We start from the raw sequence: 15,481 nt of genomic DNA on the forward strand, positions 1-15,481 counted from the left end.
AGAGAGAGAGAGAGAGAGAGAGAGAGAGAGAGAGAGAGAGAGAGAGAGAGAGAGAGAATTAAGAAAAGAGTGAGAAGAGAGAAAGTGGAGGTCCCTATTGTGAATGGCCTTTTCAGAGAGTTTAGCCACAAGAGGGAGGAGACACATGGGACTATAGCTGGCAGGATTGGACCAATTGAAAATGAAGTTGGTTTTTTTTTTTTAAGAGAATGTGGAAGACGGGGCATGTTTGTTGACAGTAGGGAAGTGACCAGTAAACAAGAAGAAACTTCAGAAAAGTGAGAGAATGGGGATGAAGTGGAGGGGTGAGGGAAGGGGACAATCTGCTGGAGAAAACCAGATGGAATGGGCTTACTTGTATATGTATAGAGAGATTTGCTTTGGCAAAGAGAAGGACCACATCATCATGTGAGACAGGGGTAAAGGAGAAGATGGAGGGAGAAGGCATCTTATGAATATTACTTTTAATTTACAAACATTTTTTACTGCCAAAAAAGTTCATTCTCCACAGGAGTTGGTATTTATTTTGTCATCAGCTCAATCACCCATTACAGTGAAGGCTTGCTTGAAGCCTCCTGTGAATTATCACATACAGTGGTCACAATTTTTATACCTTTCCTAGGATGCATATATGATGTGTCTCTTCAGGATCTCCCTTAGTCCCCTTAGCAATGCCACTTTTTTAGGAAGTTGATGAAGGAATCTCTGGTCTCATCAGAATATCTCTCTCTTTTGTAAAACCAGAGGATAAGATACCATCTTTCGTGATAACACTTTTTGCACAAAATAGAAGTTTTGAAGAAAAATTTTATCCTTGAATCTGAATCTGAATGTTTTTCTCTTGTTGGGAAATACAGCGAAAATAGAAAAAAAATCTTAAAAATTATATAACCTTACTTGTTTCTCTTTCAGCCTTTGTGACTAGAAAATTTATAGCCGAATTCAATGCTGTCAATCATAACTGCAATCATCTCAAGTGGATTGATATCTTAGAGAAACTTTATTGTTTCATCCCTAAATGTACTGTTTTGCATTTTGAAAATGCATTTTATTGATGTGTTTTGTCTTTATATCATAATCTTTTCCCACCTACCCTTTTGTATTTAACCTTCTTTTGTGTCAAAGAAAAACAATGAAGTAAAAACAGGGGAGACAGCCTGTGTCTGAGAATGTATATACAGTATTCTGTCCTGGTAATCTCCCACCTTCTTGCCAAAGGGAGGAGATATAACCCATTATCTCTTCACTAAGGCTTTCACTGGTTTTTCCATTACTCAGAGTACAATTTCCTTCAATGATCTGTTTATGTTGTGTTCGTCATTCTTATTTTTCTCTTGGTTTGACTTATTTTGCTTTATCTTATTTCATACGAGTCTTTTCAGATTTCTCAGAATCCTTTTCAGTACACCACATTCCATTACAAAGTAGCTAGGTGGCATGGTGGACAGAGCACTGGCCCTAGAGTCAGGAGGAGCTGAGTTCAAATCCAGCTTCAGACACTAACTAGCTGTGTGACCCTGGGCAAGTCATTTAACTCCAATTGCCTCCTCCCCCCCAAAAGTCAAATAATATTCTCATACCTTGTTTTTCTCAGAAGTCCCCAAAGGGTATCTACAGACTTTGTTTCTAGCTCTTCACTACCACAATATCTGTCTTTAACTTCCTTGGAGCATAGGGCCAATAAGTGACTTTGATCGGTCAAAGAATACAAATAGTTTAATCACTTTTCTTGCAGTCCAGAACGATTGGATCACCTAATGGCTCTGCCATTAGTTCATGTGCCTGTCTTCTTTGAGTCCCTTGGATATTGCCTGTTAACCATTTTCCCCAATTGTTTTAATTTATACTATTGTATTAGTAACTTGGAGCATGAATTCTGTTTTATAGGATAAGTTCGGCCAAATGCTTTTAAAAATAGGCAGGAGTGTAAATCTGAAATAAATAAAAATAATTGACCAAGATAAAAGCTTCTGAAGGTAGTTGTGTTCTCTTGCATGCAAGAAAATCATTAGGTTAGAATTCTTCCTCTGTTTAAAGGGTCTTGGAGGTTGCTCCATGATTCTACGCTTCTCTGGTCTTTCCTGTCTGCAGAGAATTCCATCAAATTTCCACCTCTTCTGTTGTGTAATTTATGTAGTCAATTATCCAGTGGTTTATTCACTTTGTGGACAATCTGGCTGTCCCTTGCTAGCCAGAACACCCAGGATCTACCCTGCGTTTTAACTGTTGCCGACCCAGAGAGTTCAAAGAGACTTGGGAGAATAAAGATTCCGTAGGAAAATCACAGATGACCTTGCAAACCCAGGAGAAATAGACTCTTGCATTATCTGCTGTCTTAGATGATTCCCATTGCAATCATCTTGATTCATAGGGGAATCTGACTGTAAATGCAAGTGATCTTGGGTAGGCTTTGGGGATTGGGAAGAAGTCCTAGATGCTGAACACTGACTGGATACCAATTGAGTTAGGCTGTGCTTAAGGAGGTCCTGTGCCACTATGCTGAGGCCCCTCACACCTTTATCATTCCATTTCTCTACTCTTACACTCCTTAGGTGTGCGCTTCGTTCACAGCTGAGAATGCCTGCAATCTCCATGTGAAGATGCATCATGGTTACACCAATGTAGTTGGTATTGGGACTTGAGCATATGGAAGGAGCCGAAACTGAATAGATATGTCTACATTTTCCTCGTTCCTTTCATGTTACCCATCATCCTCCTGATTGTGACACTTGGTAGGTATCCTGCAGGACCAGTCTCAAAACTCTCAGGGGGCATCCTTGAGGAGAATCAAAGAACCTCCTTGGGAAAGAAATACCACAGTCCTTTCTTCCCCTCCCAAATTCAAGGAGGCATCTTTTGGGGAAAGGTGAGCACCTAGACTTCTGGGACTCATGCCCAGCTCAAGTAGCCAGAACCCCATCAAGAGCTTAGGGACTACGGGCCTGATAATAAGAGGCAGGGTGGGCTAAGAGCTTTTGAATATTGAGATGGTGTGGATGGGAATAGCATTGGCCCTGGGATCAGGAAGCCAGGTGAGAATCCCAGGTCCAAAATGTGCTAGCTGTGTGACCCTGGGCACGTCATTTTATTTATTTTTGGAGGAGGGAAGGCAGGGCAATTGGGGTTAAGTGATTCGCCCAAGGTCACACAGCTAGTGTTAAGTGTCTGCAGCCAAATTTGAACTTAGTTTCTCCTGACTCCAGGGCCGGTGCTCTATTCACTGTGCCACCTTGCCGCCCCGAAATAAATTAATTTTTAAAAATAATAAAATAAAGGAGCTGAACCTGATGTCCACTCAGGTCCCTTCTAGCTCTCTAAATCTATGATTCCATTAAATTATTCCTCACTGGGACATCTAGGTGGCCCTGGAGTCAGGAGGACCTGAGTTCAAATCCAGTCTCAGACATTTAACACTTACTAGTTGTGTGACCTGGAGAAGTCACTTAACCCCAATTCCCCTGCCTTCCCCTCTTCAAAAAAAGCAAACCCCCCCCCAAAAAAAACAGCCACCCCATTATTTCTTACTTACTTTTAGAGGTATTAATTAGAGGGGGCTTGGAATATAAGACTCTTACCTCACGTTTCTCTTTCCCAAAGGGCTGCTGAGGAATGTAGAGCTCAGGATAGCTGTTCAGACCTTGTGTCTCATATCACTGGGGCTCTTCTCTCAATACTGGCTACTGATCAAAGTCTCTGGCTTCCAGTCATTTTGGTCTACTTTTCTCTGCATGTTTGTCATACAGGGCCTCTTGGCTCATGCCTTCGTCTATGTCAACATCTTCCAGGTAGGTTTTTCTCCACAATTTATTAAGGTGCTAGATGGTGGGGGAAAGTGTCCTTTATAGGAAGCTAAGACTACATAGGGTTTGAGGTCTCCTGGGTGGGAATGGAGAACAAACGAGGAGAGAGAATAACTAGGGAACTTGGAACAACTGGGGAGTATTCTCAAATTCAGGACCAGCTTGGGAGATCTCAGTTCATTGTGGCCTCAAGAAGGGAATCCTCCAAAATAAGGCAAAGGAAAGTAACCCAGCCTAGGGGTCAGTGTGAATATTACCTTCTGTTCAGCCTGGCAAAGGGCTACAATCTCAGCATGTGGTTGTATGTGTCTCTGGGTGTGTGTATCATAGCACGTGGCACTCCCCATATTCTCCTTGGATAAGAAGCCCCTGAGGATCCACATGATGAGCCTTGGGGTACTCAACCTGCCCCGAAACCCCATCCTGGACTGGACATTCGGCCATTCCATCATCAGTTGCCACGTGGAACATCACCTCTTCCCCCGGCTCTCTGACAACATGTGTCTAAAGGTAGAAAAGGGATAGGGACAAAAAAGGGCTGAGGACAGGACAGAAAATGGCTAGAAGGGAAGAAAAGAATTTCTCTAAAGAGAAAAGAGTTTGGGGCAGGGAAGAACGGGTTTAGGGGCAGGGGAGAGCAGTCAGAGGGATTGGAAAAACTGGCCCAGTGGGAATAGCTTCATAAACTAGCTTGCACAGGTATCTAGAGGGCTTCTGTACACTGCCTCTTAAGCAGATCAGCACATAAAACAGCCTGGAGAGATAAATGGCAACCCTGTTCTATTTTTCCCACAATGGAAAATCAACTACTTCAACTCCATGTAAAAAAAAGTATCGATGTCTTTGTTTGGGTTTCTAATATCAGTCAACCAACCAATCAACAAGCATTTAAGCACATATATATAAGAGCCCAACACTGTGCTGTGCGCTAGAGATACAAAGAATGGACCAAAAAAAGTCCTTTCCTCTCCCTCCCATCTCTTCAAATTAATAATTTTTAAAAAGAAAGAGGGGGAAAACCCCCAGTTCAGTAAAATGAGGCATCACACCAGCCAATTTTGATTTTATATCCTACGCCCATAGTGTCTCACCTCTGCAAAGGCAGGAGAGAAGCATTTTTTCTTCTTTGGTTATACTTTTACAGCCTTCAGTTTCCATTTTTGGTGTTATCTTTGTTCCTCTCTTCTACATTGCTGTAGTTACTGTATCTATTGTTTTTCTAGTTCTGCTCATTTCACTTGCATCAGTTCACGAGTCTTCCCATGCTTCTCGTCAGCCCTCTTCTTAAATATCTTCCAACAAGCAGCTGTGTGGTGCAGTGGATAGAACACTGTCTGGATTCAAGGAGAGTTGAATTTAAATCTGGACTCAGAGACTTACTAGCTCTGTGACCCTGGGCAAGTCACTTCACCTCTGTCTGCCTCAGTTTCTCCAACAGTAAAATAAAAATGAAATAGCACTCACCTTCCAGACTAGTGTGAGAATCAAATGAGATAATAATTGTAAAGCACTTAGCCCAGTTTCTGGCACATAAATGTCTATTTTCTTCATTCCAATAGTCAATAAAAAACAAGTATTTTTTAAGCATCTACTATCTGCCAGACATTGTGCTGCATTCTAGGAATATAAAGAAAGGAATCAGACTCACGTGTTGCAACTGATGGGAACTTCTTTTCATTTGATCTCTGTTGTGACGGAGAACAAGTAGTCAGCATTTCCTTCCCAATGACCCTTTATATACTAAAGATAGTTCTGAAGATGCTGCTTGTTCATCTCCCCATTCCATCATATGCCCATTCCTCAAACACTCTAACTCACTTTTCCTTTGGGTTAAAGAGCCATAATAATTTTCAGTCTTAAATTCAACTTGTACAAACACCTCTCAGTTGCTTACTATGTGCAGGACACTATTTTGGTGGTTCTCCAAGGAAGCTGGGAGAGGTCACCAAATGTGAGACTTAGATTGGTTCATTCAGTAGGCATAAAAAAATGACTTGTCTTTATCTTGGACTCTTGAGGTCAAGGAGACCTAGAGTATGACCTGTCCTGTTTGGTTTTAGTAGAAGAAGGGAAGAGAGCAATAGGGAATGAAGTTTCTAGACATCCTACCCTATTCAGTGACCTGGGATGTACCGCTGGTATTTAGGACAAACAGTGCCACCATGTCAGGGATCTCATAAATCTGTCCTAGAACCTTCATGCGGGTGTTGAAGAAAATGATTCCTCAGTTTAGAGAAGGGTTTTGTATTTATAGCTCCAATAGACAGGGTCCAATCTTGGTTTTGTTACTTAATACCTGTCTCACTTGTTTTGTGACCTCAGACAAGTCATATCACTTCTCTAGGCCTCAGTTTCCTCATCTGTAAAACAAGGAATTGTCCAATTAAGAAGGTTCAGGATTTGCATAAACAGAATGCTTGGCACTCCAAGAAAGACCCAAGGCAATTTCTTTAGAATATTTATTCAGAATATATGTATATATAGGCAAGTGAGAAAGAAACCGGAGATAACAGAGTAAGAGGCTTAAAGATAGCAGAATAAGTGCAACTATGATTAATAGTGGATATATATTCACAAGCATTACTGTTTCGGGGAAGCACCAACACCTGCCCACACAAGCTGGGGAATACCGATACAGCCATCAGGGTCCTGCACGGGAGGGTCCTGCACAGGAGGCTCCCGGGCAGGATGTCTCCTCCATGGGTGAGAATCCAATTTGGGGTCTGAATCTTACAGTTTAAGTAGTGCTGAGAACAAAGAAGGCATGCTTCCAGGTGTTTTCAGCAAGCATAGTATCTGGTGTGAAGCTTGGGATGGAGGCCAATCCCTCCAAGGCCCCCTCAAGAGCAATGTTTCCTTGGAGTGGCTAGTTCCAGGAATTGGGCAGTTATCATATCTCTTCTCCAGGACCTGGCCAGGGTCCTAGCAGAGGAGCAGCCCTCAAGTTCTCAGGATCCCTGTTCCCAAACAGCTCAGGGTAATAGAGAGGTCATATTGAGCTGGGGCCTTGGTTTGTATAATCTTATTCCTCACAGAGGGGCTTACCTTGCCCCTATAGGAGGTTGCACTAGATGATCCCCCATGGGCTCTTCCAGGTCTAAATTTATGATTCTATGATCCTTTCTTTTTGACTGCTGGAATAAACACTTTCATTTCCAGGGTTCTGAACTAGAGCTGGCTGCTACAGACATTAGCATGTAAAAAAGGGGTTGAGTGGAGGAGGAAGCCCCCTTTGGGAAAAAGACTATCTCTATCTTATTAGTCTTCATTCACTCCCCTTCTTCTAGGTGAAGCCAGTGGTGTCTCAGTTCCTTCAAAGGAACCATCTGCCATACAATGAGGACTCCTACCTGTCAAAATTTTGGCTTTTCTTGAACAGATATGAGGAGTTCATGGTGCATACCCCTGCCATCAATGACCTTGTGGGTCATTGTAAGTAAGTAAGTAAGTTACAAGTAACATTGTAAGTAAGGATGTTCCCTCACTGACAAGTCTCCCCAGCTCCCTTGCCCTCACCAAGGTTCTGGTTCAATATCCTTCTGCTTTGCCTGGAAACATACAGAGACATCACCCTAGAACCTAAGCCTTCCTCTCTCTGCTCCATGGAACTGAGGGGCTTCTCTAGGATGGGTACTGTGTCTGCTTTTAATTCTTCCATTTTGGAGTGGGAGGGATGAGTACTGAGTAAGAGGAGGATAAAGGATAGGACAGCCGGTTAATGGGGGGAAGAAAACGTTGAAGGCAAGGTCACAGGCAGTAATAACATGCATTAGGGATAGTTTAGCTTGAAGTTTTTAAGTATAATGATGGGAGTGGGGGCGGGGGGAATAGGTGAGTAGAAGAAAGGTCAAGGGACTCGTGAACTGTAGGACATCCCCACGACTTAGACTGGACAGATCCGGACTGGCTACAGGGTTGGGAATGTGGTTGTTTTGGTTACATGGCTATACACCAAGTAAAGTGGTTAGCTCTTAGAGTTAGGAACTTAGCTTAAAAAATATAGTAGGACTTATTCTAGGATTACAATTGAAATGATTTTAAAATAAGTCATAGGACAGAGCAGAGGGTCCTAAGTATTCAGATGGGGGATGGGGAATGGGTGATAAGATTTGAGGAAAAAACTCAGTGATTCAACCTTAGGTTTGGGGAAATTCTTTCAGCCTTGGAAGAGGGGAAAATCTCTCTTCCAGGGTGATCTTCTGTGGCATCTTTGATCTCAGAAGTTATCTACAAAAGGAAGACTCCACTGCTTTCTCTTATGGAGATGGGGAAGGGGGCTGGGGCAGCCCTCTTAGTCTAAGAGGGATATGAGAGTGTGCAGTTGTGATATGGTGGGATTAGTATTGAGCCAGCAAGGTGGTATGACAGAGCCATTTGACTCCATATATGGGGAATGACCTATGACTCTCACAGAGAATGTAAACTACCTTGAGTAAATGTAAACCATAAAAAGCGCTCCAATATCCCATGGAAACACTTGTAAATGATCTCTAGTTGTCCCTGACACTGTGCCTTCTTTGCTTTGTTTTTGTATAATACTTGACCTGGTCTGGTGTTGGTGAGAAGATCCACAATGTTATATTGTGCCTCCCAGGACAACTGGCTTCTTCCGATTAACCTAATTAACTTTCATAGAACCTATTAGCAACCGAGCCAGTATGATTGTTTCTTTCTTTGATATCTCAGTATTCTTTGATATCTCCATTCTCTTGGAGGTAATGCCACCCTACAATTGGCATGATTAGGGTACAACAGATCTGCCCCCTTATACTGGTTTAGTAGGCAAAATAGTCTGCCCTCTCACATTCCTGGAGAATGGAGGAGAAGGTGGGTGTGTAGGATACCAGAATCTTTGGTTTCATACCTGTTTATAAACCAGTCACACAGTTTCCCCCTTGGCAGCTAGATGTTGAAATGGATTGAGCCCTGGGCCTAAAGTCAAGAAGGGCTCAAATACTTTACTAACAGTGTGTGACCCTGCACAACACAGTTCATGTCTGCCCACCTCAGTTTCCTCAGGTGTAAAACCTCTAAGGGTTGTGTGAAGATCAAAAGAGCTATTGATAAAATTTTCTGAAGGCTCACAGAGGGTGCTTGATAAATACGTTACATCACAGTCACACATGGTTCCCCTTTGTTCCCTCAGGAAATGGGGCACAAAGAAGCAGTCTTCTGTGAGGCCCTGGAGGTTCTAAGAGCTCAAATTAACAAGGTAGCTGAAGAAGAGATGCATGTCCACTAATGATCTATATTGGGAATGGGGTAGGAAATTTGAATGAGGTTCCTGAGGGTGTGGGAAGTTTATGAAAGGCTTATAATCCAAAGATTGCTGGAGGAGCCATGACCTCCATCTTTAATGAAAGAACAGGAAATCTCTGAGTTTCAGTTTCTTCAACTGTAGAATGGATGGAGGTGACATCTCTAGTACCTATCTTATAAGTTTTTTTGTGAGGTTAAATAAGATAATATAAGTAATTTAGTACTTTGCAGACCTTAAAAAAGTCAAGAAAACATTTGATACTTTATATTAAGCAAGCTTCAGTTGAAATCCTATTCAGAAATATACTAACTGTATCTCCAGAGTTTAGCATAGGGTTTAGCAGTTAATAGATGTTCATCGATTGATTGTGTGATTTTGGGTAAATTACTTCATCTCATGAGCCTGTTTCTTCATCTATAAAAGGAAGTTATTAGGGGGCAGAGCCAAGATGGCAAAGTAAAGGCAAGGACTTAGCTAAGTTCTCCCAAATTCCCCTTCAAACAACATTAAAATAACAACTCAAATGAATTCTGGAGCAACAGAACCAATAAAAGAATAGTTGAAAACAATTTTCCAAGACAGTATAGAAGGAGAAGAGGTCTGTCTCGCTGCGGTCAGAGAGAAATGCAGTCTAGCACAGGCTACCCTGGCAAGTCAGCATTGAGGCTCTGTGTTCCATCACAAGCCAGTAGTAGGCCTTGGAGGCAACTCAATCAGCAGCAGCAGCTTTTGGAGCTCTCAGTCCACAGATGGTAAGGGGGCCAGACAAGTGATCAGAAGGAAATTGCAGAAGATCCTTTGCTGGTACTTTGTACAGGATTCTGTTACATTGCCTGTACACAGTTCTGGGTCACAGTCCCCAGGGAGAGGAGAAACATTAGCAGGTCAGTTCCAGGAAAGGAGTACTTATGGTTGCTTACAGACTTCTGCTAGGAGAGCAGTAATCACACCTCTACTTAGATCACCTTGCAAGAACTGAAACTTATAGACCTATCAGAACCAGCTATGAATACAAGAGCACAAAAAACCTAAAACTTGGGACAGTGCCTCCTCTACCCCGGGAGCAGAGTCCAACTTTGGCATAAAATTAAAAGTCAAGAGAAAGGTTGGAAAAATGAGCAAATATCAAAAAAGAACCTGACCATAGAAAGTTGCTATGGTGACAGGGAAGATCAAAATACAAACCCAGAAGAAGACAATGAGATCAAAGCAGGTAAAGCCTCAGAGAAAAGTATGAATGGGTCTCAAGCCCTAGAAGAGCTCAAAAAAGATTTTAAAGATAAAATAAGGGAGGCAGAAGAAAAATGGGGAAAAGAAATGAAAGTGATACATGAAAGAGTCAATAACTTGGCAAAGGAGGTACGCACGCACACACAATACTGAAGAAAATAATGCTTAAAAAAAACAATAGGCCAAATGTTAAAAGAAGCACAAAAATCCACTGAGAAGAATTCCTTAAAAAGTAGAATTGGCCAAATGGAAAAGGAGGTATAAAAGCTCACTGAAGAAAATAATTAGAATTGGGCTAGTGGAAACTAATGATTCCATGAGACATCCAGAAACAATAAAACAAAATCAAAAGAATGAAAAAATAGAAGAAAATGTATAATATCTCATTGGTAAAACAACTGACTTGGAAAATAGATGGAGGTGAGATAATTTAATAATGATTGGACTACCAGAAAGCCATGATCAAAAAAAAGTATCTAGACATCATATTTTAAGAAATTATCAAAGAAAACTTCCCTGATATGATAGAACCAGAGGGTAAGATCGAAATTGAAAGAATCCACTGATCACCTCCTGAAAGAGATCCAAAAATGAAGACTCTTAGGAATATTATAGTTAAATTCCAGAGCTCCCAGGTCAAGGAGAAAATATGGCAAGCAGCCAGTAAGAAACAATTTCAATATCATGGAGCCACAGTCAGAATAACACAGTATTTAGCAGCTTCTACATTAAAGGATATGATATTCCAGAAGGCAAAGGAGCTAGGAGTACAACTAAGAATCACCTACCCAGCAAAACTCAGTATAATCATTGGGGCGGGGGGAGGTGTGTGTGGATATTTAATGAAATTAAGGATTTTCAAACATTCCTGATTAAAAGACTAGAGTTGAATAGAAAATTTGACATACAAATACAAGACTCAAGAGAAGCATAAAAAGGTAAAGAGGAAAGAGAAATCATAAGAGATTTAATGAACTGTTTACGTCCTACATGGGAAGATGATACTTGTAACTTTCTAAGAAATTTTTCCTTATTAGGTCAGTTAGAAGTACACATAGACAGAAGGCATGGGTATGAGTTGACCATGATGAGATGACAGCAAAAAAAAAAATTAAATAATGAGAAGAGATGCCCTGGGAGAAGGGGAAAAGAAGAGGTACAGTGGGATAAATTATCTCATGTAAAAGAGGTGCAAAAGAACTTTTATAGTGGAGGGAAAGATGGGAGAGGTTGTTGGACAACACTTGAACCTTACTCTCATTTGAATTGGCTCAAAGAGGGAATAAAATACACACTTACTTGGCTATAGAAATCTATTTCACCCTACAGGAAAGTAGGAGGAGAGGAGGATAAGAGAAGGTGGGAGGGACTGATAGACAGGAGGGTAGTGGGGTCAGTGGTCAGAAGCAAAATACTTTTGAGGAGGGATGGGGAAAAGAAAGAGAGAAAAGAACAAATGGTGGGGGGAGCAGTACAAAGGGAAACAAACAATTAGTAATCATAACTGTGAATGTGAATGGGATGAACTCACCAATAAAATAGGAGCAGACAGCAGAGTGGATTAAAAACCAAAATCCTACAACATGTAATTTACAAGACACACAACAGAGTAAAGGTAAAGGGCTGGAAGAAAATCTATTATTCTTCAATTGAAGCAAAAAAAAAAAAAGTCAGGAATAGCAATCAAATCATGATCTCAGAAGGAGAGTAAAAAAATCTAATTAAAGGAGATAAACAAACAAACTACATTTTGCTAAAAGGTACCATACACAATGAAGTAATATCAATATTAAACATAGCATCCAAATTCTTAAAGGAGAAGTTGAGTGAGTTACAGGAGGAAATAGTATAGTGGGGGACCTCACTACCTCTTTCAGAACTAGATAAATCTAACAACAACAATAACAAACAAGAAAGAAGTTAAGGAAATGAATAGAATTTTAGAAAAGTTAGATATAATAGACCTCTGGAAAGCTGAATGGGAATAGAAAGGAATATACCTTTTTTGCAGCAGTACATGACACCTACACAAAAATTGACCATGTACTAGGGCATAAAAACCTCACAATCCAAAGCAGAAAAGCAGAAACATTTTTTTTAATTTGTTTGTTTACTTTTAGTTTACAAGATTCAATTCCACAATTCCTTGAATTTCAAATTCTTCTCGCCTCCCCTCCCCCCATGGTGGCATACAGTCAAGTATAGGATCTGTAAATACTTTCACATTATACATTAGTCAGGTTATAAAGATGGATTGTATCAGATGGAATGAAAAATGAGGACATAAAACCAAACAAGAAAAGGAAAAAGATCAAGTATTTTGCTTCCATCTGGATATAAACTCAGTTCTTTCTAGTTTTTTCTCTGGATGTAGACATTTCTCTCCATCATGAGTCTTTTGGGGTTGATTTATATCACTGCATTGCTGAGAAGAGTCCAGTCTATCAAAGCTGGTCATCACACATACGTTGTGTCTGTAATTGTGTACAAATTTCTCCTGGTTCTACTCTTCTCACTCAGCATCAGTTTGTATAAGCCTCTCCAGGTAAATATGAAGTCCATCTGCTCCTCATTTCTTATAGCACAGTAGTATTTCATAACATGCATATACCACAACTTGTTCAGCCATTCCTCAATTGATGGGCACCCCCTTAATTTCCAATTCTTTGCTACCACAAAAAGAGCTGCTATAAATATTTTTGTACATATGGGTCTTTTCCCCACTTCTGTAATCTCTTTGGGATACAACCCTAGAAGTGGTATTGCTGGGTCAAAGGGTATGAAATTATTTATAGCCCTTTGGGCATAATTCCAGATTGCTCTCCAGAAAGGTTGAATCAGTTCACAACTCCACCAGCAATGCATTAGTGTTCCAATTTGCCCACATCCTGTCCAGCATTTGTCATTTTCCTGTTTTGTCATCTTAGCCAATCTGACTGGTGAGATGTGGTACCTCAGAGTTGTTTTGATTTGCATTTCTCTAATCAATAGTGAATTAGAGCATTTCTTCACATGCTTATCTTTAATTTCTTTCTCTGAAAATTTCCTGTTCATATCCTTTGACCATTTATCACTTGGGGAATGACTTGTATTCTTATAAATTTGACTCAATTCTCTGTATATTTTAGAAATGAGTCCTTTGTCAGAGACATGGGTTGTAAAGATTCTTTCCCAATTTCCCACCTCCCTCTTAATATTGGTTACATTGGCTTTGTTTGTACAGAAGCTTTTCAATTTCATGTAGTCAAAATTATCCATTTTACATTTTATAATGTTCTCTAATTCTTGTTTAGTCATAAAGTCTTTCTCTCTCCACAAATCTGACAGGTAAATTATTCCTTGTTTTCTGAGACTGCTTACAGTATCAACCTTTATACCTAGATCATGCACCCATTTAGACTTGATTTTGGTATATGGTGTTAGATAATGGTCTATGCCCAGTTTCTGCCATACTATATTCCAGTTTTCCCAGCATTTTTTGTCAAATACTGAGTTCTTATCCCAAAAACTAGGGTCTTGGGGTTTATCAAACAATAGATTACTATAGTCATTGACTTCTGAATCTCGTATGCCTAATCTATTCCATTGATACACTACTCTATTCCTCAGCCAGTACCAAGTAGTTTTGATGACTGCTGCTTTATAATACAGATTGAAATCTGGTATAGCTAGTCCACCTTCCCAGGCATTTCTTTTCATTAGCTCCCTTGATATTCTGGACCATTTGTTCTTCCAAATGAATTTTGTTACTATTTTTTTTATTAGCTCTATAAAGTAATTTTTTGGTAAATTAATTGGTATGGCACTAAATATACAATTTAATTTAGGTAAAATTGTCGTTTTTATTATATTAGCTCGACCCAGCCATGAGCAATTGATATTTTTTTCCAATTAGTTAGATCTGACTTTATTTGTGTGAAAAGTGTTTTGTAGTTGTGGTCATATAGGTGCTGGGTTTGAATATTTTATAATGTCTACAGTAACTTTAAATGGGATTTCTCTTTCTATCTCTTGCTGTTGAATTTCATTGGAAATATATAGGAATGCCGAGGATTTATGTGGGTTTATTTTATATCCTGAAACTTTGCCAAATTTATTTATTGTCTCAAGTAGTTTTTTACTTGATTCTCTAGGATTCTCTAAGTATATCATCATATCATCTGCAAAGAGTGATAGCTTGGTCTCTTCTTTGCCTAATTTGATGCCTTTGATTTCTTTTTCTTCTCTAATTGCTACTGCTAACATTTCTAGTACAAGATTGAATAAGAGAGGTGATAGTGGACACCCTTGTTTCACCCCTGATCTTATTGGAAATGCTTCTAGCTTCTCCCCATTACATATAATATTTGCTGATGGTTTTAAATAGATGCTACCTATTATATTAAGGAAGGCTCCATTTATTCCTATACTTTCTAGTGTTTTTAATAGGAATGGAATGTTGTATTTTGTCAAAAGCCTTTTCTGCGTCTATTGAGATAATCATGTGGTTTCTGATAGTTTTTTTGTTGATATGATCAATTATACTGATGGTTTTCCTAGTATTAAACCATCCTTGCATTCCTGGAATAAATCCTACATGATCAAAGTGTATTATTCTTGAAGTAAGTTGCTGTAGTGAAAAGCAGAAATATTAAATGCATCCTTTCCAGACCAAAATGCAACAAAAGTTACATTCAATCAAGGACCGTGGAAACATAGATTAAAAATTAATTGGAGGGCGGCCAGGTAGCACAGCGAGTAAGAGCACCGGCTCCAGTGTCAGAACGACCTGGAGATCGAATCCCGGGCTCAGACACTTAGCACCCACCCAGAAACACCTGGCCGTGTAACCTTGAGCAAGTTACTTAACCCCGATTGCTTATAAAAAAAAAATTAATTGGAAATGAAATAATCTAATCCTAAAGAGTCAAGGAAAAGGAAGTTTTTAGCATATTCGCTATTTCCCAGGATTGTTGGGAGGAAAGCATTTTATAAGTCAGATGTTATAGAAATGGGAACTTGTTAATTATGTTTTCAGAAACAAAAGTTCCAAAGGCTTCCACTGAGAAGGGGACAGATGTGGCGCTGCAGCAAAAATCCCTGAGGTTTAGTGCCAATTCTACCAAGGTGACAAAAGCTGTGTGGCTTTGGACAATTCCAGTTTATACTGAGGACCTGAGTTTTCTCATATGTAACACGGGTACTTCTAAGT

The 15,481-nt window shown here is 39.9% G+C and overlaps 2 protein-coding genes across 2 annotated transcripts in view; both read left to right on the forward strand.

The window, feature by feature from the left end:
• LOC138152782 (fatty acid desaturase 6-like) overlaps positions 1–7,240 on the forward strand; it is a 31,283-nt gene extending 24,043 nt beyond the window's left edge. The window contains 5 exon segments of the mRNA XM_069076862.1: positions 2,553–2,637; positions 2,640–2,732; positions 3,598–3,785; positions 4,131–4,310; positions 7,088–7,240. Of these exon segments, the coding sequence (XP_068932963.1) occupies positions 2,553–2,637; positions 2,640–2,732; positions 3,598–3,785; positions 4,131–4,310; positions 7,088–7,240 (699 nt within the window).
• Positions 1–15,481, forward strand: part of NAT9 (N-acetyltransferase 9) — a 223,891-nt gene that overhangs the window by 67,075 nt on the left and 141,335 nt on the right. The window lies entirely within an intron of this gene.

Source organism: Petaurus breviceps, unplaced genomic scaffold, assembly GCF_028583685.1.
Source record: "Petaurus breviceps papuanus isolate PSGF00001 unplaced genomic scaffold, PetGlider_PUasm1.0 90925, whole genome shotgun sequence".
NCBI lineage: Eukaryota > Metazoa > Chordata > Mammalia > Diprotodontia > Petauridae > Petaurus > Petaurus breviceps.